Source organism: Drosophila rhopaloa, unplaced genomic scaffold (assembly GCF_018152115.1).
Source record: "Drosophila rhopaloa isolate 14029-0021.01 unplaced genomic scaffold, ASM1815211v1 contig_3, whole genome shotgun sequence".
Taxonomy (NCBI): domain Eukaryota; kingdom Metazoa; phylum Arthropoda; class Insecta; order Diptera; family Drosophilidae; genus Drosophila; species Drosophila rhopaloa.
The window spans coordinates 4,828,505-4,855,273 of NW_025335123.1; the positions used below are offsets into that span (position 1 = coordinate 4,828,505).

General features: G+C 40.0%; 1 protein-coding gene across 1 annotated transcript; it reads left to right on the top strand.

The window, feature by feature from the left end:
* The first annotated feature begins 18,766 nt into the window (after positions 1-18,766).
* Positions 18,767-21,054, top strand: LOC108053959 (gamma-butyrobetaine dioxygenase). The gene is made up of 2 exons (XM_017136694.1): positions 18,767-19,702; positions 20,667-21,054. Exons 1-2 carry the CDS (start codon positions 18,804-18,806, stop codon positions 21,019-21,021), a joined length of 1,254 nt encoding a protein of 417 aa, XP_016992183.1. The 5' UTR covers positions 18,767-18,803; the 3' UTR covers positions 21,022-21,054.
* Positions 21,055-26,769: the final 5,715 nt, after the last annotated feature.

The following is a 26,769-nucleotide window of genomic DNA, read 5'->3' on the forward strand; positions in this document are numbered from 1 at the left end:
AAATAGCATTTGCTGTATCTATTAAAGTTCCTGAGATCTGGATAAAGAAAATTGATAAGGCTGATAATGCTAGTCCTGAATATGTATAACAAACACTTCCATAGAATTCCGTTTTACCATATGAATTAAGGACGATTTCTCAATATCATGTTAATGTTCTAGTTTGAAGTAGTGCGGAAACACACTTTCAGCCAGATAAACTCTAACATAATATAAAGAAAATAAATGCGAAACAGAAAATTAACTCAATGTCAGGACTTAAAGTATATAATAATTTAGGAATTTTTTTAATTAATTGCTTAAGCATTTTAAATACACGCTTATGTAAATTAATAATTGGCATTTCCCGAATGTTAATTTTTCAGTGTATTGTTTGGTGGCACGAGCTTTTGCATGTGTGTGCGGTGGTGTGATCCTGCCCGGTATATCCTGTAGTGTCCTGACGCTGGCTTTTGGTGTGTGTAACTCATGCCTATCATCTGCATCCGGCTGGCACATCCGTTTGGCAACAGCTCTCGGCTTTTATGGCTTTTAAATAGTTGCAGCCAGAAGTTTCGGCAACTCAGCTTCAGGTCCAGCACCACCCCCCCCGCAGACCCCCGCAAGCCCACCAGTTAGCCACTTTTGGCAGGCGCCAAATTTACGACTGTATTAAAGAGTTTCACCCTTTTTCGAGTTTTTCGCTCACATAATTTTTGCATAGTTTTCGTCGCCCAAGCTGTCGACCACTTAGGCCCTAACTCCCACTCACCCACTCGAGATTCATCCAATAGTTCAAGTTCTGCCGAAAGATCTTTGGGTGCTGGTGCGAATTTTATCTCCATACATCCTGCCAATTCCTCATCTGTCGACCTCCTGCCAGCCACTCACTTTGCACTCTCAACAAGGAAACGCTCTTGAATTTTAAATAATTCTATAATGTTCCTTAGGGCTTACATGGGTTGATGGGTTTCATGGATTTCACGGGCCGACTATCTGCACTTTTTCAAAAACTTTTTTAAAAGTGTTGAATAAAATTTGTGTGTAAGCCAATTTAGAATGTCTTAGATAAAGTTTGCTATTGCAAATTTGTACATTTCCCCCAGTTAGATCCTTCTGCCTATGACCTCAAAAAAAGCTCCGATTCGACAACATCACTGATGATAGATTCATCCGATATCAAAAAAATAATTTTTTCTTCAAAATAGTTTCACTAATTATCGAACATCTCCGAAAGTATTGACTTAATCGATTTAAAAACTTCAAGGCATATTCAAATAATTAAAATGAAAATCTGATTTCTTGAGCATTTGATTTCAGTTACAAATTTAATAAAAAACTTGATGTCGTTGGGCCATAGACTTAGTATTTTTAAATTTACTGATTGAATTTAAGCTGTTGAAAGGTGTAATTAAATAAACAAAGTTTCTTATGCATTTTAAAACACATAAAATACTATAAAAAATAAAAGAATATGTTTAACCATTTAATAAGAAATAAAATGCTTTTGTAATATTAAAAAACTTAAGGTTTTATATATTATGTTCATAATATATTTTGAACAAAACTAAGCTGTCCTCAAAGGCAATATTTTGTAATATTACGGATTTGTTTTTAATTTTCATAACGAGCTGTGTGTTTTTCTCTGAGTGCACATGTACGTGTGCTGGCCAACTATTTGAATGTTGCATAAAGCGCTGGACAGTGCGTGCTGGCCATGCGGCAGATTTCCTGTTGCAGGAAGTGTCCGAGGAAGTGGCCAAAGGACCCGGGGCCCATCTCGTGAATTGCCGCAATGATACTTAGGGACCCAATCCATCCCCCCCGTCTGAAATTCTAACATCCTGGCGTCCCGAAATCCTTGCATACTCCAACTTCATTTGCCACTTGAAGAGCGCCGATAATGCACGCATATTAGGTTGCTGCCTCACTTTCGCCGACACAGCGAAGGGGCAACTTTGTTGGGTTTTTAGTGTTTAACATTAAGGACACGCCATCTCGTCCCGCATCTCACATCCTTTGCTGGCATTGTTGTGAAAGCTTAGTCAACTTCAAGTCGAGAGTTAGTTTATGGCCATCCTGTTGTTGTTGCTGCTGCGGTGTTGCCGTTGTCGTCTCAAGTTCTTATGTGAAGTGCACTCTTTATGTTAATAGTTGACACTAATTAGATATGTTTGCACAACAAAGCGTTCCCCCACACACACTCACACGCACACTGGGATGCGTGAGTGTTTGTTGGCGTATACATATTAAACAAGAAGGCACAGTTTATTGCAGTGCCACGACTATCAGATACCCATTACTCTGTTAACAAATTTTTAAAAAAATATTCCACAGGCAGATGGCGTTTCTGGGAATTCTGTTCACGGGGCAAGCAATAATGTTGTGGCGCCATCTGGCGGTGGGGTATATTTATCTACTATCGCTGACGTCATTGATAATGTTAAACTTAATTTCTTATTAACTGGGAAAATAATTGTTCGATTTGAAAACTTTTTGTTGGGAGGATAGCTATTGACCGATTCAATATTTACCGATTTAGCCTTTGGCTTGATTAGTTCTGGTATTTATCCTGGGCGAAATATATACCGTATATGATCGTTAAAACTTCGTTCTACCTGATAAAAGCTTTTCAGTAAACATAATATACCCCATTCTCTATTAGCAACGGGTATTAACACTCGCCTCGCACCAGCTGTAGTCTTCAAAGCTCAAGCAGAACAAAAGACTTTGTTAGTGTCCTCTTTATGGGCTGTGGCCTGTGGGCCGGAGGATGTGTGTCCTCTCAGCGGTACAGGTGACGCTGGCTAAATGCGATGGATGGCGTTAAATGAGGCGAGCGAGTCGAGACAGTAATTAGCCGTGTGTTAAGCTTATTAAACACACTAAATCTGTGCATGCTGTTTGGGTTCTGAGAATGCACGTACAACTAAGGTAAATATAGCATATTAATTATTTTAGTTTACAAGGTTTTGAGAGTTTGAGTTGGTTTGAATTAATTTGTATTGTTTACTTATACAGTAGAACAAAAGAATTTCAAATTAAACCTTTTTCAGATGACATTTACCTAACATTTTTATTTGTCGTGAAGGGTGGGGCGAAACCGACCCATCTGCATTATACTTTACAAAAATATATATATATATATATATGAGCATCAATAAGCTTCAATTTAGTTTACCTATGTCAAACTACCATGATTTTTATTTAATCATGAAGTGTTAATAAATAACACAGTTTTTGTTTTAATAATTGTTTGCATTTTAAACTGGCTCAAAACAACGTCACATCGACAACTCTCCAGTTGCCATAATAGTTATGAATATCAAGTGCCAGAATTCACTGTTCGCTGGCTTACTGCATTCTTTGTATTGTTGCTGATGTGGCTTTTGCCTCCTCTTAGTTGTAGTTGCTCCACTTAATCCAGCGCAGTGTTAAGCACGGGGCACAACTATTACTTAATCATGGCAACCTGTTTAATTAATGTTCCACGAGTTCACGCCACAAGTGGGTGTGGGTATGTACTATATATGAGGAGCGTTAGAGCCTTCACCCCTTTCATTTTGAAAGCCTAAGCATGATCTGCTGATTTTGTGGATGATACAAATCACCATGTTCAAGTTGGTAAGTCCCACGGATATTAGTCATATATTAATTAGTCATATATTCAAATAAGTGAATATAAATTTTGACGGGTCGATGTTCAGTCAATGCTGAAAAACGTTCTTAAACATATAAATTTATTTCTTATCAAGAGTGTAAAAACGTATAAAATTTCAAGAATAATAATAAAGTTTGAAGTCGGAGTGGTACCACTTAGTCTGATGAAAATGGTTCAAGTAATATTAAGAATTAAAACGCTTATATGATTGTTTATAAGATTTATATTTATATTGATATATTGTAAACTAAATTGTAAATTAAAATTGTATAATATATAAAAGTATATATCTATAATATATGTATATGTACAATAGTAGATCGTGGGAACCATGTTGCAAAAATTAATTAAATTTAGGTAACATCGTTTTTTTCTCTTGGAAAAATGCATTGCTGTTCATTTCAGATATTTATTTTTTGAATAGTGTATGCTTTGCGCCTCGGATCCACTTAATAAGTATATAGATTGGCAAATGTTACATCTAGGCCATGAAAGGCTTAAGGCTGTTGGTTTAGAGGCTTTATGACAGCTGTGACTGCTCCATTGTCAGCGATTGTGCTCGAGGAGCCCCGAAAATAGTTGAGTCTGCTCAACTACTCGCTTAGAAGTCCGCCTCATCCAGCAATCATGCATCCGCTTTTGTTGCTCTTAATGAAATTTTAATTTGCTGCGGATATGCGCAGTCAGAGTGTTTGCGAACTTCGACAGACGCCGCTGCGTCAGCACGGGAAAATACATAGTATTGGAGTATGGTGTAGTGCGGAATACGGCAGAGTTCGGGGAAATGGGGAAAGGGGGAAGTGGGTAATGGGTAATGGGTAATGTGGGGCAGTGGAGGTGTTCCAGAGGTCTGGGGGCATTCAGCTGGCCAGCCAGACAGCCACTGAAGTCTTCAGTTCAGCACTCGATTGAGCCACTCACACACTACACACTCGCCGGCACACACAATTACTTAGACTTATGTATGATTTATGTCTATGGTTCTCTTCGGCGCTATTGCCTTTTGCATACACTACGAGAAAATCAGGGGGGAGATCGAAGGGGTCGTAGATTGTTTATTGATTGGATGCATCTTTGAGTGTCTGAATGTACGTGATCATTGAAGCTTCCGTTTGCAATGTGCGGTGCACTGCAAGAAATCAATTTTGTCACTGTCTAAGACCATCAAAACTAGACATTTTGATTTGTGTTTTGTTTTTGGTCATAGAGAATAAACTAATCTCGTATTATTCTTAAATATGTGGCTTTAAAAAATATGTAGCACTATTTCTCCGTTCTTATGGGGGCATTAATGTAGGGTTTTAAATAAATGAGGAATATTAAATTTTAAATATATTTTTAGTTCAACAATAGGGTCGGAAGAAAATTGGCCTTAGTCTTGCAATTTATATAGTTCCGTCTTTACATATCTTTAAAATTAGACATGGCATTTTGTAATAAATTCATGTATTTATTATGAATTGGAAAATCGTGTTAAGTGGTTAAAACCAAAAATTAATAAGCACACTGAAAGCCCAAACCGTTTGAATAACCCCTTCTTAAATTGAAAATTTCATAAATTTCTTGAATTGAAAATTTCATAAAAATAAAAATAGCTTATTTGTTATATGGTATGTGTCTTAAACATTATAAATATCATCCCAAACTTACCTTGGAAAACTATAAAAAACTAAGTTTGAGAACTGGAATTTAGTTTAAATTTGTTGTGTAAATAAAGTGAAATGTCTGCTGCTTATTTATATATAACCTATCCTCCTTTTTCTTGCAGTGCACCACAGGGAATACGTGTGCGTTGACTCACATTTGTGTTCCTGTTTCAGATTCAGAAACTGTTTCTGTTTCTGTTTCTGTTTGGTCTGCCACTGGAAATCTCGCTGCGTCGGCATCAAAATCAGCATCCACAAAATAGGATGGAGATTGGTGATTGGAGGTGGGGGTGGGGGGTGGTAGGTTGGGGGACAGGAGAACGAAGTCAGGAGGGCCTGCCGGTGTTTAGCCTAATTTGTTGCGCTTCCATGGAGCCATTCTCTATGGGACACTGCCTATTCGAGGAGGGGGTTCTCGAATGGGGATCAGGAGCGGAGTGTGAGCCTCCTTTGCTCTTTGGCAGCGTCACTTTTTTTAAGAACGCAAGCGGCTTTGATGTGTGATTTGGTGCTGATTGATGGGATATGCAAAGTTTGATTGAAAACTGATGTTGTTGATGGGTTGTGAAAGCGAGGAGTGCTAGCTGCATTTGGTGTCTCTGTAAATCATCGAGAAAATTGAGTTATGAAAGTTCAAAAGGCGAAGGGAGCGAGGAAGCTTCGATTAGATCCTCCAGAGTGGCTCTTAAACGGATTTGGGGTTTAGGCTCAGGAACTTTAAAGCCTGCTACTCCTCCGAAGATTACGACTCACTTAGATGACTTGACAGTGATTTTGATTTTATTGGATTTGTTTGCTCCTCTCGTGACACGTTGGCTTGCTGTTTGGCCCGTGTAATCCAATTCGCAATTCGGTTTGTCTTGCTCCCGCCATGAATTTTTTATCGCCCGGCATTATGCCCTCTTATAGTCGAACCCACCTTCCTCCTTCGAATTTCGATGGGGAATTTTACTGACTTCCTCCCTGCTGAAATTTTCTGCAATGTAATGGCAAATGAAATACATAAACAATTTATAAACATGAATTATCACAAAAACGTAAAAATGATAAGGAAAAAATGCCATCACTCAGCTGCCGCTTGTCTGGCTCAGAAAACCCAACCCCACCACCCCCCTCCCCTGTGGAAAACTCATGGGCTGACAGGGGCGTTGTGGCTTAGGCGGTTGGAGGAGTGGGAGGGGATGGTGATGCTAGCGATTTGTATAAAGTGCTTGTTGTGGGGCAAATGTTGCTTCTCGTTCTATTTTTTATTTTTCTTTTTTTCTCGTATTATTTTGTTTTTTGTTCGAGGGCGTGTGCGTTACAAGACAATAATTGTGGCTCGCAGCAGGCGGAGAAATGGAGGAGTGGGGCTATCGGAGTCCTAGAGAGTCTCGAGTGTCGCGAATAAATGTGATTACATTGCCTGCAGAGAATCGCAGCACCCAGATCCTGCTCCTGCTCCTGGCCGTGATTTGTCATCCTCCCACTCATCTGCCCCATTCTCCTTGCCACACCCCTGGATTCGTACAGTCTGGCCCCATAAATAAGCATCTGCAGCTCAAGACCAGCAGATTTATTTAAACGCTTAGAAATGCGAGTCAACAAAGGAATATTTGTCTCTTCGAGTTTGTTGATCTGTAACAGATAGCTGGTTGGTTTGTTTTAATATGGTGAGCTTATTATTTATATTGCCTTGAAATAATCTGAAATATTATTTGTATCAGAACTGGGCTAACCGTATTTCAGCCAAGATATTTGCTAAAATTATCTTCAAAGCTTATTGCAAAACTATGCATTTAACAATAAAAATGTATTTACTAAAAAAATGTCGAGTAAAGGGAGTAAAAACTTAATTTTCTTTTACAGGCTTACACAAAAAATCCATTATTTTTATTTTAGGGATAAAATAGTTTAAGACCTATTTGGTAAAAGAATGTAAAGCCTGCTATCACTGACTCTTAAAAATAAAAAAATTACTAAACCACTTTTTATCATGGAAATGAATGTTATTTTCGCTTGGATTTCTTTATAGTGTAAATGAAAATTCTGCAAATATTTTGCCAGTCACATATGGGTTTTCAGCACTATATTTCTTTCTCCTTCGGCCAACTTCATCACGAGTTCATTATGCCCCACTGAAGGTGGAATTTTCCCTTCGGCTGCTTGGGCCCCTGGCTGATATATAGCCGTTCATAATTTGACGCTACCATAAAATCTGTAATGTAAAAATTGTCTATTATCTTATATTCTCCTTCGTGCTTACCTACTCATTTTTTGCTCACCGCTTTTTTATTGTTCTGTTTTTTTTTTTTGGGTGTCAGGGGCTGGTGTTTAATAGAACAAATATTGAAACATCTCCACGGGGGTTGCCGCAGTGTTGCCAGGGGGTTGGTTTCAGCCTTCAGCCACCCGAGCTGCCCCATTTCATAGGCCATTGACCAGAGTTGGGCAGCTGATTAATTGGTTTTCATTCCAATCGCCTGGGCAGGCTGTGGCTCCAACTCGGGCTGGAGTTCGGATGTGGATACGGGTTGGGATTCGAGTTCAGGTAAAGCCGTTCTGAGGTTCAAAAGTCCAGGCCGCACTCGTGTCCATGTCCATGTCCATGTCCTGGCCACGTCCTGTTCGGTTGCTCACTTGCATGCGTTTTTAATGCGTTTATTAATTACATTCTGGCCCCGGAAACCCGGAAATCGCACGGCAGCAGCGGCAAAAAATTGTTTTGCAAGAGGTTCAACAATGTGTAAGTAATTGTCGGACTGTGGCAGAGGGGAGAAAGGGGGAGGGGAAGAGCTTACCTCAGAAACTTTTCAAGAAGTCCATCTCTGTCGCTCGTGCACTCAGCGAAAAAATATATTACGAATTGAAGAATCAGAAAATGAAAAAAACAATTGACTTGTATTGTAATCACTATCTTAAAAATGATAGAACTGCGCCAAAAGTAAAGTTTATTCTTATTCTTTACATCATAATTTCGGTCAAATATTATTACTAAAACAATGACCTAATGGAATCCTATATTTTTTAAGATTGTGTAGATTTTTTCCAACTGGATAAATTCTGAAACAGAATTGGTTATAACTTTATATAATTAAAGAAACTTTTCTTTAATATTTGTTGGTAGTTTTTACATAGTAGTGTTTATATAAAACCTTTTTATTGAATTATCCTACATTAACGTTTCTTTAACATTTTGTGGTAATTGTTAAGTTATTAGTAGTTAAATATTATTCTCTGTTAAATATGCTTCTATACTGGCGTCATCAAAGGTCCTTCAGTGGGACACCGTAATAGAAAGCTGAGAAGGAATACACCATTTTAAGATATATTATGCTTATAAATGCAAGCTCTTTTTTTATCGTGTACTTTTTCCGGTGCCTTCCGCGTACTTTGCGCCAATTAATTTGTTAAATAATCGCATTTATCCATCGTCCTGCCGGTGCGTGTGTGTGAGTTCGTTAATTATCCTTGGGTGGCCTGGGCTTGGGCTTGGGCATTCATGTTAGGCATCAGCGGACACCAGGCAGCGTAATTGCATAACGGCAGACATTATGCCATATATGTGCGATCCTCCGACTGCCGGCCAAAATGGACGGCTCATCCTTTATTGGCCCATATATCAGGGCCGTTAGTCGTGGAAGGTTTTCTTATTAATTGATTGGCCTTTGGACAATTGGAAACCCTGGCTACCACCTTTTAATTGAATTCCAGTCGAAATGCCCCGTTTCTTTTTTCATAAATCAATTTTAATTGTTGGTAATTATTGGCGAAACTTTTTTTCCACTGCCTGCCATCATTAATTGCGCTGAAATTATTATCATAATCGCTTTATTTCATTATTTAATATAACGTTAATGAGCTGATGGTGTGAGATCGTGGGCAACCCTGATGCTTTTAAGCCACGTTCGTTTAATATAGAGTTAAAAGCACTTTAATGTCGGGAAACAACACCCAAAAGGGTTTAATTTTGAGTGTTGTTTCCCTACATTAACTAAACACATAACTGAAAAAAAAAGAAGAATACGTTATTTGTTCTAATTATTTAATAATTTTAATTATTTTTTTAACAGAGATAAACAGAGACCCACACACTTATTTCTTCTTAAATACTCCATAATAAAATGGTAAAATGTATTTTAGATTTAAATAACTAAATAAGTCAAAAACCATAAATGTTGACAAATATCCACAAAAGAAAGGGAAGCAACTTGGGTCAAAATTAATTTTCCTTCTTGAAAGTAATGCCGCAATGTCTCGTAACTGCCCCTTACATTTATATCATAAACCATATCATATTTCAGACTGGTTTATCTTGAAATGTGCGGTGGAAAAGCACTTTGTTACCTCAATTCAGCTGGCATTTATGGGACTCCGGCAGATCACACGCATCCAAAAAGGAAGGACGTGAGCAAGTCACCCCACTTGTAGTTTGTCCACTCAAGGACCTCAAGGGTTAAAGGGAACCATTTCCCGAATATCCGATGGACTGGGTTAGTTCGAGGACCCCTTGCAATTCACATTTCATATTTTGCGGCAATTTTCTATTCCATTTGTCCGTTTCCTTGGACTCTCGTCTCGGTCTTCTCCTTGGGTTTCCTCGGTTTGCACTCCTTTCCTGCTGCTGGGGCAATTTTATTGTTTTTTCGTTTCTACTCATAACAGAACTGGAGTACAAATGGCCAAGTTTATGGCTTGACCATTTCAATTTCATGCAGCTTGACCACATTTACAGCATCCTTCTTTGCCAGGCCCCACCCTCCGTCCTCCGCCCTCCGCCCCTGACCATGCCCAACTCTACTTCCACGACTACTTCGACTACTTGAGGTCTCCTACTTTTCACATCTGCCTGTGCAGAGAAAACAAATTTCATCTAAAGTAGCTGCAAGGAATTTTAATAAATTTGCACTGTCTTTTGAGGCTTGTAAATATTCCACCACTTGTATATAAATAAATAAGGTATATACTTGCTTTTATGAACTCTAACATTATACAAAGCTAGGCTATCGTGTAGATTAGTTTGTTACTGGTTATATTTCCACAATAGCCAAACACAACCATTATTTAATACATTAGCAACTTTTTTTTTTAAATATACCTCTAGCATGATCAAGGCCTGGGAAAAACCTGAATGTTATCCAATTCGTATGTTTCTGCACATATGTAAGTAGTACAAATTTGTTAAGTTTACTAGGCGACTATCAAAATATGGTCAAGAAATGGTCTAAATAAACCTATTTTGCATGAAAATCATGCATTTTAATGAATGATAACAATCTTATTTCTACACCCACTAAAAAGGTTTTTAATCGAAAAGTTTTTAATATAAAGCTATGTTATGTTAAATTGAAAGTCCAATATATAATATTTCTTTCTGTGTGCCCATATTTTAGCATCTCCGTAATCATCTTTCTCTTACTTTCTCAATTTCCACAAGACACTTGAACACTTCGTTCCCCGCCCCCAAACTCAACCTCTACCTCCACCCCCCATCCCCTTCACAGGAGTTGTTCAAACTGTAAGTATCATTGACCTTTTACAAATGCCCAGTGGCGGAGGGGTGCGGGGGTTGGGTCGATGGGGATGGGTTCAATAGGCGCAACAGTTGCAAGTAATGCGGCAGCGGTCCAGAAAATTACCTTAAAATATAAACAAAACTGGGCGAGTGTGTGTGTGTTAGTGTGTGTATTAGAGGAGTGGGTGGAGGGGAGTAGTGGGGTGGGGGGACAGAGCGTGCCAGGCTACGTGTGAAAATAATGAGCAGGCATGCCAAACACAAAGGCTGCGGGGTGGAAGTACAAACAAAAAATCGGGGAAAGAAACAAGGTTTTTCATTGAAAAGTGCAACCGAAATCCCTGGAAAGTTGTTTTCGAAACTCTTTCGAGCGTGTGTGTGTTTGTGTGTGTGTGTGAGTATGATCCATCATTCAGTGGCTAAATAAACAAAGCTGAAAAAGAAGCAGAGCAGGAGCAGAATCAGCTAAACAGATGCACACTGGGAGAAAATAACAGAATTGTTTGTTAGTATTTTTGTAAACTTAATTGTTTTGAAATTCATTAAAAATTTTTCTTCTCTCAAATAGCTATTACTTATTTACAAACAAAATAAAGGAAAAGTTATTTTGTTTAATTTTGAAAAATATTATATTATATATAATATTATATATTAAAATATGACTATTATTAATATTCACGTATTTAAAAATTCTAGGTTCTAAAGTTGTTATGTTTAAGAAATGCCCAAATATGCATTTATAGGACCCATGACTTTAATTTTAAGAAAATATTTATTTAAAAGGCAAAATTTTATGGGTCATAACAAATTTAAAAACTCTCATAGTTTATTTATGTTCAGTAGATTTAAAAGAACTGCTAAAAATATACCTGAATTCGAAAGTGCTAGCTTAAACATTTAATTTTAAGACACTTTTTATATGAATGTTGAGTTTTTTCCAGTGCAGCAAAGCAGCGGCATCAACGTTAATTTGTAGACGGTCGCGTTGAAAATAAAAATTAATATATGCCGCAACACGTTTCAACTTCCCATAGAGCCAGTCAGCATCCAGGGGGGTGAGGTGGGGGGACTTTTGTTGGTTTTCAGTCAAAAGCAAAGCATAGTTGGGAATAGTTTCCATTGAAAAATCGCAGAGAGCGTAGGAAGCCGCACATACGAGTATACTAGTATACGAGTATCCATCTGCGTTTAATTGCGGCTTGAAAGGGCGCTGCAGGGATAATGGATATCCGCATCCGCATCCGCATCCGCATCCGCATCCGCATCCGCACTTTGACAGCCAGGCGAAGCAACTCGATTGGAATTGAAAGTGCGATTGCATTGTCCCGAAACTTTTCGGCTGCCACGCCTCATTGCCCACTAATTAAGTGAAGAGCGGGCGGGGAGTAAGAAGTTAATTTGATTTGTATTCCTGCCACTTGCCGGGCGAACTGCAAACAGCGATGCAGACTGCATTAAGCGCAGGACTCAAGGATGTCCCCCCCCACCCCTCTTATACCCCCACTGGTCTTTCAAGGAACAGGACAAAGCTGTAAACAATGCGCAAACAACTACTCAAGGAGTGCCGCCCGGAATGAGCTGTAAAAATTGCACAGAGAAGAAAAAGGATATTTAGACGCGGCTTACCGAAAGCTCAGCCAAGGAAAACAAGATAACAGCCAACAGACTGGCAAGAGGGGGGCGTATCCTTCAGGGGGGTTGTGAATTCGCAGGGACAGCGACTTCGTGTACAGGAGACAGCGGCTGTCAGGATTGCCGGCAGACAATGTGTAAACTATGCAGGCTATATACATAAATACACTTATGCATGCACTCAGCCGCTGCAAACTGAACTCCGAGCTGACTTCATCTTCGCACAGGTCTGACATCGAGGAAAATGGGGGAAAAGAGGAGAAAAGCGGGCAAAGATGGCGGAAAACCGCTTTAAAGTGACTGGGTTTGTCACCCCAATAACTGCACGGGGAAATGATTGATTAAGAGACTGAGGTATACAAAAACAAATCAGAATAGTGTGTAAATATATATAGAGTTATATGTTTGAAATAGCACTAAATGGTATATTAAAGTTGTTTCAATTATAACACCCTCGGTACTCAATTAATGTTCTTAAGGCTTACAACAATATGTTATTTAAAAACTATGAGTTTTGTTTTTGTTTAAATTCCAAACATAGTTTTTTATTGCAAGACAGTACTCGTTAAACACATTTTTCATTAAAATAAGTTCAGAAATAGATACTTATTTTGAATGATATTTGAGTATACTATATTTGCTTACTAACATTGTTCACTGCTCAGATTGTTATATATTGACAATAATATATCACTTTAAAAATGTATCAATAATGGTAAAATCTATCAGAACTAATAAACTTTTTTACAGGAAAATAAACTTATAATATTAATAAAGTTGCACAAATGTTTTCCTATTAAATTGTAGAAAAAAAATGTTGTAAGACACCGCGAATCCTGGAAACCTTTTTGCGTTCTTCGAGTCCATTTCGTTTTTAGTCACTGGGGCATCAGAAATTCTGCGGCACCTGCAGCGCCCAGGAATGCGCCACTCGCTGCAACTCACCTCCAAGGATCTGGGATGGCTGCCAAGGCTTCTGGATGTATATGGGTGCACCTCCTCCCTGCCAGTCCGAATGTCTTGGGCAATGAATTGCATTTCCTCCGCCCTGCCGCATTCGTAATGAAGACTCCGGTGGAGCCAGGAAATCCAGAGGAACCTCATGGCTACATATAGAATCTGGCCTAACCCGGTGTTTGTTTGTTTGCCAACTGTCTGTCTGACTGGGCTCAGGGGCAATAAAATAAGCAGCCAAATGAAATGGCTGCAGACATTGCCATCTTGGAGGATGTTGCAGATGCCACCTGCAAAGAAAACAAGAAAGGAAAGCTAACTTCGGGCGGAGCCGAAGTTGATATACCCTTGCAGAATACTCTGTAAATTATATTCTCCAAAATTATTCATATGATGCATTCTTAATACTCATAAAAAATCCCAACTTCCTAACTTTAAAAACACCAAAGTTATGACATTTCCAATCGTTCAGTTATATGTCAGCTATAGGATATAATCGGCCGATCCTTATGAAATTTGGTAGGTCGGATTGGCTGGCCAAATATAACACCCATAGAAAATCCCAACTTCCTAACTTTACAAACACCAAAGTTATGGCATTTCCGATCAATCAGTTATATGGCAGCTATAGGATATAGTCGGCCGATTCTTATGAAATTCGGCATGTCGGATTGATTAGCCAAATATAAAACCCATAGAAAATCCCAACATTCTAACTTTACAAACACCAAAGTTATGGCATTTCCGATCAATCAGTTATATGGCAGCTATAGGATATAGTCGGCCGATCCTTATGAAATTCGGCATGTCGGATTGATTAGCCAAATACAAAACCCATAGAAAATCCCAACTTCCTAACTTTACAAACACCAAAGTTATGGCATTTCCGATCGTTCAGTTATATGGCAGCTATAGGATATAGTCAACTCAGGAGGTGATCCTGATCAAGAATATATATACTTTATAGGGTCGGAGATGTCTCCTTCACTGCGTTGCACACTTTTGACCAAAATTATAATACCCTCTGCAAGGGTATAAAAAGTGAAAAAAAAGGCTTGTTCCCGCCGGAAAAAATAAGATATATGAGGGCGTGTGTATGGAGCCAGTTTGGGCGCCATTCCACGGGGATTCCCCCCACCGGATTCCAGGATAGGTGGGTGCATCTTGGGGCGCTGGCCTGTCGCAAATAGTGAAAATATTTACCAATAGCCGGCTGCCATACTGTCCATGCCGATACCCCATTTCTGAGTAAACCTCTTTCCCGGCGCCCGTTAACGAGTGGCCTTTGAGCGGCACGTTCGTGTTTAGACTCTTAACACATTTTTTGGTCCGCTCCGGGCCGTGGTCCTTGGTCCTTGGTCCTTACCCGGCTGAAGTGCAATCAGCGAAGGCAGACGAAACAAGAAAGTGAGGGGGCTTTGGTCCACTGACCGAACCTGGGATACCCAACACCTTGGCACAATATAAAGAAGAGAAGTACACGAAATGGAGTGTCTGAGGTCTAATCACTGCTCTGCGATTTTGCACTGTTAACTCAAAAAATTGTCCAAAATAATGCTTGTTCTATGCTAGACAAAAATATATTAAATAAAATGATTGCCAAGTTAGTTGGACTACAAAAGAGATTTTGGTCTTTAAAAACAACTAAGGAGCATAATATTATCTAAATAGTAGTCCTTTGGGATTTTAGCAGGTTTGTTTTTAAAACTGCTCTGGTTTTTATTTATAAACATCGCATATTTTTACCCTTGACCACAAAGTGTTTTATTAATTAAAATTGTAAACACTTCAGTTGTCTTTGAAACATAAAAGACTAAGAAAATGATTATTTTCATACATGTGAGGGGAAAATATAACGGAAATTGTTATTTTTCCATTTATCTAAGAGTTAATCCGATATATTGATTTGAAGTAATATAGCAATATGCGATGGCGCTTTTGATATTCTTCCGTTGGTTTCTTAAGGAGACTTTAGTCAAACATTTCTAAAATATATTCTTTGACAAAAAATTAGGGAGTTAGGCATATCTCCTAGAAATTGTCTCCTATAAAATAAATGAGTTATGCTTTATCACACAGCATCTAAATATATGTATATATATTTTATTGGTCTTTCCACGGAGTAAGCCAGGTCTTCAGACCCAACCTGATCACGAATATATATGCCTGGGGGCTTTGAATATCTGGCTTGTTCCTGTCACATTCAGGAATATACACATACATACCCTGTTGGTCGACGGGTATCAAAACGCCGGATCTCGGACCGGCGGACATCATCCGCACGTACAACGTTGTCTCGCCCAGACAGTTTGCAAACAGAGACGACCCACCGGAATCCCACTCCATCCCATCCCAACCCATCTCGTCTCCCAGCGAATCCCATCCTAATCCATCCCACATCCCTCCATTTGCTCCATTGTTTTGCTTTCGCTGCGTGGAAAGCCAAAAAGCTTTCACTGCTCTCCAGTCCTTTCATCCGGTGCGGTTCGTTCTTAAAGATAAAAACTAGTGGATCAGCAGCACTTAATTACATGAAATGAAAACTGTTAACATTCCGGACAAGAACAAGGATTCGCCTTAAGTGGTGGCCCATTGTGTTCTGGGGGCATGTGACATGATAATCATCGCCATCGACCAAGCGAATCACTCAGCATATCGGAGCGACTCATAAAGCTGAAGGACGTTTATGGCAACCTCAAGGGTCGTCAGTGTTAATTGACCCAATTGCAGCAGGGGGTGGGGTGGGGGGGGATGGAGATTGGATAGGATATAGGATATAGGACTGGGGGATTGGGTATTGGGCACTCGGCTTTTGTCCAGGAAGGAGGCGTTGACCCACAAAACGACAAACGGCAGATGACCAAAATGGGAGCCTGTTGCTGCTCCATCGCTGCATCGCATAACTCGTATAATCTGATGCGATTTTCAGATTTGTGAAGCGAACCGAGGGCAGCGGGGAAATGGAAATGGGAATGGGGATGGGAATGGGAATGGGAATACGAAATAAATGCGGACCTGGGTTGCTTTTAAAATGCAACAGCCGCCGGAGGAGGAAACGGCAGCACCAACAACCGTCGAGTGCCATAAAAGGGGCTAAAGTACAAATCGTTGTCACATGTGAGCCGCATTTTTATGGCCGCCGGCTTGGGAATTTCTGCAACATTTCCAAAAGCCTCCGGCGGCGGAGGCAGCCTCGCATGAAGAATTTATTGTCCGCTCTGTAAATGGTCAGGGCAGGCAGACATTTGGGCATTTGCCGGACCCTGTCCACTTGGCCACTTGGCCACTGGCTTCTCTGGCTTCTCTGGCTGCCACCCGATTCAGCTGCACCTGCACTCAGAAACCAACCACCTTAGCGTTCTTAACAATTTAAAACTGCTTAAGTAAATATTTGGAAATACAGAATTAAAAAGGACGAAAAAGAAACAAATTTTAGAGAAATATTAAGGAACCAAAAAATAACACATCTTAAAATAAAATTGTAAACTTATTTTGAATATGATTTATTGGTAAGCCAATTTAGAATATGATAGATACATGTTTGGTTATTCAAAATACGTTTTTATTTATAAATTGTGTGGTTCTGGCAATTAATGATTTTATGAGCCCTAAAAATAAGCCAATGGCAACCGTAAAGAATATCTATAAAAATGCAGGCTTAATTTCTATGGTTATGTACTATATGTTGACCTTACCTTATGAATTGTTGAAGTAATATTTAATTAAACTTAAATCGATGAAAAAAATTTAATTGGAAACCTTTAAATTAAATTTTCAACAAATAATGTTAGGTTTTTTTATAAGAGAATATATTTTTGAACTTTTTAATACTAATCACTATAATTGTTTATACTTAAAAACCTAAAATATTTATAAAATATAGGTAATAGAGGCCTTGAAATTTTGATACAGAAAAAGTGACTGCAGGGTGTTGATTTTTTCCGAGTGTACCTCCCACTGCTGCCCTTTCTGGCTGCAACTGCCACACAGCCGCTGCTCCCATTCAATTGTGCAACAGGTCAGCTTTGCCCGCAGAAGGTGCTGCAATTTTTATTGCTTTCACGAGAATCGGGCGAGGCCCTTTAAAGGCTTTTGGACCGGACTGAGGTTGAGGTTGTGGCTCGGACGCAGGCCCCAGGGCAGACGAAGATGATTCAATTGATTGATTGATTGATTGATTGACCGCTGGGCCAGTCGGTGGGGAAACTGGCTTCGCAGCCGCGGAGGAGCGCCGGTGACGTCAAGCAAATCGTGGCTGGGTGGCACTCGAGATCCAGCTCCAAGATGCTAATTCACCCCGGAATGCCTGGCTCAGTGGCAAAAGTGTACCCAGAAACAGCGGCAGAGACTCCGATGATTGACTTACAACTCTGAATTAGCTGAATTGGCTCTAAACGAGGAAAATTGTATGAGGGTATGCTGCAGAATGCTTACAAATCGTATCACAATCTGTGCAAATGAAGTGATCAATAGTCGATAACTAAATTTTGCAGGCTTTTGCTTACTGAAATTATTTATTATTGCCTGTTAACATGTATAATACATTTATAATACTTTCTTACATTTTTGGCCAGGTTACAATTGGATAATTATATCTTATCGTAACTAAGGTAAAACAAAAATCTATTTATAAGCCATAACACCGGTAAACCATCTTATCTCATTCTACTTTGCCCGCGGTGTCTTCAATTTCAAAATCTAAACTTGACAAACAAACTGAAGCAGATGTTCTCCGGCATGGGAAGCATGTAGTTTGTTGATAGCACTTTGCTCTCTTCCAGTGGCTTACGTTAAAATATTTTGAAAGGGGACTTGGAGTTGTAAAAAGTAGTAAAAAAAAAATAGTGAAATAATATCAAAATCAATATTGTAATGACCCCTTAAAACTGACTTTCGGCTGATATAACATTTACAAACACAATTGTTTGATTATAAATAACATAGTCCAAAATAAGACATTATTTTTTCTGGTAATTGAACTTGGTAAAAAGGGTTTATTTTTTTTGGAAATCTAGCTTTTTGTTCAAAATATATAATTATTAATATTTTGAATTGCATAAGAACTAAGAGCTTATATTAATTACTTAGTCCAATGACTACATAGATTGTATCTAATAAATTGAAATTAAATAAATAATATATATGATGAGTATATATTATGAGCTTGAATAGCTTAGTTTAAGTGTGTGATAGGTGGCAAGATAGTTGCCTAGTTGTGGAATGTTCTCAAATGCCTGCGTGAAAGTGAAATCAAATAAAATGAGTGAAGACGCCTACGCCCCTGTCCGCTCCAAATGCCCACTTGTCGTGAGCTGGCAGCCAAAGTCCAAAGACCCGATTCAGCTGCTGATTACATTATTCCGCTTTCTCCGGCGGACTCTCTCATTCGGCATTTGGCATTCGGCATTCGAAGCTCGAGCGGAGTGAACATTCCACCATGTGGGTGCAGAGATTACTGGGTCGTTCCCTGGGCGAACTAAGACTTGGTCGCCAGATCAGCGCGCGGATCGTCAACGAATCGAACATCGAGGTTCAGCCGGCGAGTGGTGACAAGCCGCTGACTTTTCCGGGCGTTTGGCTGCGGGACAATTGCCAGTGCGACGACTGCTTCCACGGCAGCTCCAAGTCGCGCAAGTTGGACTGGGACAGGTTCGACACCCGCATCCGCCCGGTGGACCTGCAGGCGGATGAGCTGGCCCAGGAGGTGGTGGTCAGGTGGAGCGACGCCCACGAGAGCAGGTTCCCGCTGAAGTGGCTGAGGGATCGCAGTTTCGAGGAGCGACGGCAGGCGGAGTACCTGCGCGACTTCTACAGACCACCGACCAGACATTGGTCCGGAGCGGAGTTCCAGGAGATAGCCAGGCACTTCAGCTACGACGAGGTGATGGCAAAGGACTCGGTGCTGATGCACTGGCTCCAGGCACTGGCCGTCCACGGGGTGGCCCTGCTCCGCGGAGCACCGCTGGACGAGGGCGTGGTGCGGCGACTGGCGGAGCGGGTGGGCTTCATCCGGCGCACCACCTACGGCGAGGAGTTCGTGGTGCAGGCCAAGCCGGGGGCCCAGAACTTCGCCTACCTCTCCCTGCCCCTCCCCCTGCACACCGACCTGCCCTACTACGAGTACAAGCCGAGCGTCAACATCCTGCACTGCGTCGTCCAGACGGAGTCGCCCGGCGGCAGCAACATGCTCGTCGACGGCTTCCACATCGCCGACATCCTGCGCCGCGACCATCCTGAGGACTTCGATCGCCTCTGCCGCGTCCTCGTCGACTGGAACGACATCGGCAGCGAGGACGGACGCGAGTTCCACAACATCTGGCGGGCGCCGGTCATTTGGTGAGTCCACCCACACGAGGCTGCAGCCGAAAGCCGTCTCAAGTGGCAGGAAAAAACTTGGTGAACAAAACCAAACAGCCAAAGAAACAGTCACTGCGAAAAATCTGACAGCAAGTTTTTGCCACAAGATTCCAACGCTTTTGATTAGGTGTTTTAAAGTTAGTTCTCTTTTAAAATCGTTAACTTAAAGAACATCCAAAAAACGTAGTGGCCCAAAACTTGTCAAAATGGCATGACATTTTAGAAAGATTTTATTGTATAACATTATTAGTTATTCCAAAAATGTAGGTTATTGTCTTTTCTAGGTGTATTCATGTTTAAGAACCGATCAGATCATTCGAGTATATAATTCTGCTGACATAGAAACAATTTTACCACATTGACTTAAATTAGCTTTTTCAAAAGTAAATTAAAATCCATATTTTTTAAAATTGTTATCAAATTTGTTGCCTAATTAAAAAGTATTTTGAATTTTGCTTCAAATTGCACTTTCACTTTCTTTTATGAAATGTAGTATTTGGTCTAATTTAGTGGTCTCACCCTCAAATAAGTTATCCCTTTCGTTTACAAAGGGCCATTTTAATCTGTCATGAACATTTATAATTAATATTATGTTCTGTTCGGGTCCAACTAAAATTTAGCTATTGCTACAAGGCCTTGAACTAAAACTGGATAACAAACTTGATGTTATGTATTTAATAATTTGTTGCATGTTGTATGGCTTAAAATTAAATATGGGTTGAAAGCTTTTATTGAAGTAAAGGGTTCTACGCAAGGATTTTATTGGATACAAGTGTTTAAGAAAAACCAGAAAAATATCTTACTAACTATTTTCTGTTTAAGTGATTAGTATTACTTTCGATTTGGCTTTAACACTTTGTGTATGTGGACTTAAGGCTGCCTTTAAGATTGAGTTTGATGTGAATTTCCCCCCTAATTCCCTCCCCTGATTCCCACCCCACAGCTTGGATTCCGCAGGGCGGTACACGCGGGTGAACCACAGCGTTCCGCAGCGGGACAGCCACTTCAACGTGCCGCTGGAGGAGGTCCTTCCGTGGTACGAGTCCTACGCCCGCTTCGTCCGCCTGGCGATCGCCGACAGCCACGCCTTCAAGACGCAGCCCGGCGACGTGCTGACCTTCAACAACATCCGGCTGCTCCACGGACGAGCCGGATACGACGACTCCGAGGAGAGTCCTCGCTACATTGTGGGCGCCTATCTGGACTGGGACATCATATACTCTCGGCTGCGGGTCCTGAAAAAAAAGTTGCACTCGGATTCGGATGCGGATGCGGATTCGGAGTTGGGGTCCCAATAAAAGCCAACGCGAGATGGCATATTTTCCAAGCCATTTGATGTGAGCTTCTCATTTGAATAGTTGCCCCACCGCCCACCGGATTTTGGGCTTTGCCCGCCACATATGCTGTGATTGCCACTGCCACTGCCACTGCTACTGCTCCTGAGTCCCCAATCCTGAATCCTCCTAATCCGGTTTAGCTTTGGGCGCCAATTTCGGCAGTTAAGTCAGCTCAAGCGCAAAAATGAAAAGTTGTAAAAAATCGTGATGATCCCGGCGAAAAAAGTCACCAAGTTGGGCGGATATAAAGCGGTGGGTGGTGGGTGGTGAGCGGTGGGTGGTGGTATGTCGCGGCTTATTTGCATCGCGGCATTGGCTGACAAATGGTTTGTGAAAATGATTGACAGCGGGGAGTGGGGGGTTTTAAATTTAGGGTCCAGGGGGTGTGGGCAAATTGGCCACAACAGGAAACTGCTGACTGGTTGGGAGTGTCAGAAACCACTCAAGAAGCAAAACATGGAGACAAATTTTGAGATTAGATAATCTACATTAACCGCTTTTCAATTTTTCCGCAAATCATAATTCCATAAGCTCATATCATCTACTATAGTAAAGCTAACCAAAAATATTAATGATTTTAAACTTGTACAACATAGAATGATATTCCCCTGCCACGAAAAACATTCTATTCTTTGGGAAATCTTTAATCCATATTATTATAATTTTTCTTGTTCAACATATTATATTGTTATTCATTCGTTATTTTCTCAACGCTTTTTTCTCATTGACAAAACAGAAAAAGTAATTTTAATAACCTTTAGGTATGTTTTTCTATAACTAAGCCAAACAAGATTTTGATTGCTCGCTTACTAAAAAAGTATTTTTGATGAGGAAAACCCAAAAATTTTCTGAGAAAAGTTTCTTACTGCCTTGAGTACTTATTCTTCTACATTTGTGGCTTATGCATTTTGATTGCCCTGCTAAACTTTATTTACTTTACTATTTACAAGAATCATGTTTGAGTTACATTTGTGTCCTTTTCCTATTCGCTGAAACTTCGATTGTAAAAAAAATATATCATTGATCCATTCAATATATTTGGCAATATTTGTGGAATATAAGCACAAAATTTCAAATCGATTGCATGAAAACTTTAGGATGTTAGCAATAAAATAGGTTAATAAGAAAGGCATAATCTATATACATAAACTGTTTTTAATTGAGCGAACACAGAAATTACTGAGAACAGGTGAAGCTGTTGAGTTCTAACATATTTTGGTCGTGTCAGTAAATAATTGTTTCTTGTTGAAATTGTCAACAACTTGGCTATTTATTTATTGGTAAATACTATTTTAAACACAGCAGTCGCAGACATTTCTTTCTGTGTAGCTAGCAGGCAGAGTTGCCGGCCGGGAAATCTCGGTTTGGAGTGCATTAACCTTAAGGAGCGCTCATTGAGGAGCGGTGGTTAATCGCCCAACACGCGTTCTTGTATTGAAGCTCCTCGAGGTGCCAGCTTTTGAGGTCCTGGGCTCCAGGGCTCCTCTGCTCCTCGAAGTGGCCACCTGAATGGGGCGAAAAGTTCTTGGGACCCGGAAACGTAGCCGTAAATGTAGGCATGGCCTTACGAAATCTGCCCCCGGCTGGAAAAACTTCTATGCCAATTTCCTTTTAAATATTTTATAGGGCCCCATTATGCCTACTTATGTCTTGTTATAGTAATAAAATAAAATTTAAAAGTGCGGTGGGTCGGGCGGTGGGAAAAGTGCGGAGAGGTGGCGAGCGAATTGTTAAGAAAAAATATGAAAAGTCGCTGGTAACGAAACCCGACAACTCCCTTCCGCTGGAAAACATTTCGAACAACAGTTACAACGCCAGCAACTCCACATCCACATCCACATCGACTTCGGCATCGACATCCCCAGCCAGAATCCCACTCCGAATCCCTTCCTTCAAGTCCTGCGATAACAGGAATGGCAACAGCAAGTGGAAAAAGCGAAAAACCTAAAGAAGTGAGAGGAAAAGTGGGGCGGGGAAAAGGCCGAAGGCGTGGAGGAAAAGCGGCGGAGATTTGCGGTCAAAATTCGGCTGTCGTGATACAAGTTGGCCGCTGCAATAGGCCAAATCTCAGGGGATCTTACCCTTTTCTTCTGGATGAATGTTGTAATTAAAATAGAAAATAAGATAAACATAATTACAGAACTAGAACATCTAGAAAAACATCTGCCTAAAAGTATGCAAGCTAAGTAACTCGCTATAATCAACAATCAGAACGAAGTGTTACATACTTAGAGGAAATACTTGCTCCTTAAAATAGAACAAAAGTATTATACAAAATAGCAATCGATTCTATTTTGAATAATCAAATATATAGGAAGTTAAATTTCTATTATGTTCGTAAGATTTATTTATCTGATTAAAATTAATTGTATTTTATATTGAGAAAAAGGTAATTGATTATAAAGTATGTTACGTTTTCAAGTCATATTTAATATACATATATAAGAGAAATGATTTACTTCTAACAAATATAAAAATTTAATGAAACTTTTTCCATTCTTTCTAATCTTTTTTCTGACTTTTATGTATTACATCCAAAAGGTACTGTTGAAAGGTGTTAAACTATATGTTTTTTAGACTTTGAGTTTGAGAGAGCTTCATCACATTTAAAACAAACATTTTCCTCTGTTTATCCTTCTGAATTAATGATAAAGTTTTAATTTACATTATTTTTAAGCTATAAGTTATATGTTAAATCAAGCCACAGATCCGACTGGTCTTACAAACTGAGCGTAGAGCATTTATCCTTGTGCTCCTTGTAGTCAAGTGAAAGCATTTCCATGGTTGCGAAATGCTTGTGTGTGTTTGGCCTATGCCACATAGAGTTCTCCTTGTGGACGTGGGCATGGGTGTGTGTATTCCCTTAACACGCATCATGACGCCCAGACAAAAAGCGTACAACTTCTTTTTCGCTCCGCACTTATCCCCATCCCCCTGACCGACCGAGAAAAAAGCGAGAGAAAATGAAAAGTCTATAAAAAGTTTACTTTTTTAATACTTTTCGCATTTATATGTAATAAAAATCTTGTAAAATACGCCTTTTTTGCACTTCACAATGCGCCCCATGTGAATGCCATCAGTGGGACTCGGCACCGCAATACCCCACTTCCACATCCACATCCTCATTCACTTCCACATCCTCATCCACATCCACTTCCACCTCCTCCACCGCAAGTTTAGGGTTCAGTGCAAAATTCTGTTTTACTTGACTGGCGTCTCTTTGGCCTCCGGCAATTTGCAACTATGGAGCAGCAGTTGGGTTCGTCCTGCGCCAGGAGCAAACTTAATCCAGCGAAGGGTTTTGGATAACGTCTTTCGATTTTTGGCATTCGGAATTTTATTTTAACACTACAGAAAATATTAAACTCGTTCTAAAGAAAATGTGTTTGAAATCAGATTGTGTTTGTCCAAATTCTATTAAAATCAACAACAAAAGTTAGATATTTAAATTACATTTTCAAATTTTATTTTTCCTCGAGCTTGAATCTGTTCAGAAAAAAATAAGTCGCCCAGAAAGGTATTGTTAAGCATTTATAAAAAAAAGGCTTACATTAGTCTCAAAAGGAACCAAAATAAACAACAAATAGTAGATTACCACAAATAAGAATAATGAAGCCGGAATTCTTCGACAGCCCCATTCTTGGAAACATTTCTTTAGCTCTTTTATAAAATACTTAATGTCTGTGTGTGTGAAGACACTTAAAGAATTATTTCTAAGCTTGGGAAAATTAAAAGTAATTTGCTTAAATATACAATTTGTGTTTAATATGGAGCACTTTTCTTAATAGCAATTGTAAGTCATTGGATCATTTTTCATAACGATAATAATTAAGAACAATTTCTTTTTAATAAGCCAAAAAATGAAATATTGCCAATGAAATATTTGTATTTATATGTATATAATTGCTACACATTTATTTTTAATAAATACATCGACGGCGTTTTTGTGGTAACGAATAATTTTGAGAGAAAGCTAAGAGTTTTCTCCGAGTGTGGTGATGCTGTGTCAACTTTTGTGTTGTATTTGCTGCAACAGCAAGTGGCAGCACTTGAAATCCAAGCGGCGTAATCCCAGCAGACGACCAGGCCCAAAATGCTTCCTAGTCGGGCTGAGAATTTCTAAGGGAGTCGCATGGAAAAAGACTTTGAGCGTTTTCGAGGGTCTGATGTTGGGCGGGGGCGTTGTTGGTGTAACAAAAACAACGATATTAGGGAAAAAAGGTTTAATGCGGCCTAAGTTCCCTTCGAAAGAGTCCCCATCCGGATATCTGCCTTTCAGTTTTGGGGGTAAGACGCAGATATACTGCGAGGCAACGACGTCGTCAATCGGCATTTGGCATTTCTAGCCATGGCAACGCCCGAGCTGTATGATGAGGTTGTGCAGCAGGCCACAAAATCCCAGTTGCCTGCCTCCACTGATTGGCCAACTAATCCCCGTATATCTTTGCACAGGGTGGCGAATTTGGGCTGGAACCCACACCCACACGTTTAATAGAGTCCCAAAAAGAAAGCAGGAGAAGGCGAAAGCGAAAGCTTTGCCAAGGAGCATTTTTCAATTTTTCACTTTAATCAAATTAAAATTCATTCGTTGCGCTTATGAAGCGTGCAAGGACGTAAGGGAGGGTGTGAGGGTGGCACTCTGTCTGCCGCAGACAGACGCCGCTGTCCGCTTTGTCCTTGCATCGCCAAGGCAACCAGACCATCCCGGCCTATGGACCACCGCCATCCCAGGACCTCCCCCATCGAACCCACCCACCACCGCACAACGGAGTTTTAGCGGTTATTTCTTTTTTAGCCGTGATACCTTCCAGCAGGGGAGAGTATTGATTTCGAATTCCCGGATTATTATTTCTCCTGTCCGACTGACCCTGTCCCTTTCCATTCAATTATTCAAAATCCGGACTTAATGGTTATCATTATTGTAAGAAAAATAATAAGAAGAACGCATGCTAACTTCGGCAGTCCGAAGTTTAAATACCCTTGCAGTCGTGGTATAAAATATTTTTAAAGTGGTTTTTTGCTCTAAATACGACGCACAGTTAAAAGAATGGCTTTTTTATGCAGATGAGGTCCTAAACTTTAGATTCCAGGTTGACGAGCAACAAAATTCTCTTTAATCGATTTTAGCTATTAAAGCCACTTGATTGAAAATTTTATAACAAATTCAACGAGGTATAACATTCTCGCATGTTGGAATTATTTCATAATTTTTTTTCGCAGGATTTGGATCAAAAAACCGAAAAGTCGAGCTTGTTTTTCGGTTTTCGGCCAAAAAATGTTCTTGTGGGGTAACCTCATGATTATTTTCAAAAAAATAAAAATTTTTAGCGGTGAATGGCACTTGATTTGAAATTTTATAACGAATTCAACGAGGTATAACATTCCAACATGCGACCATTATTTCTTAGGGTTTGGATAAAAAAAACCGAAAAATCGAGCTGATTTCTTCCGGATTTTGGCCAAAACAGTTATCATAACATCATGATTTTTTACAAAAAATAAAATTTTTTGCTGTGAATGCCACATGACTGGAAATTTTAACGTGGTACGACTGGCAACGCCTTGTTCGAGTGAGATGTCTGCGTGTACGATTACTTTCTTGCCACACTTGCCCAAGAAAATTGAATAGCATCCTGTTGACAGCAACTTACTTTCTCGGCTACGTGATGCCGATCCCAAGGTATCGTTTGGTCGAGCACTCTCCACGGA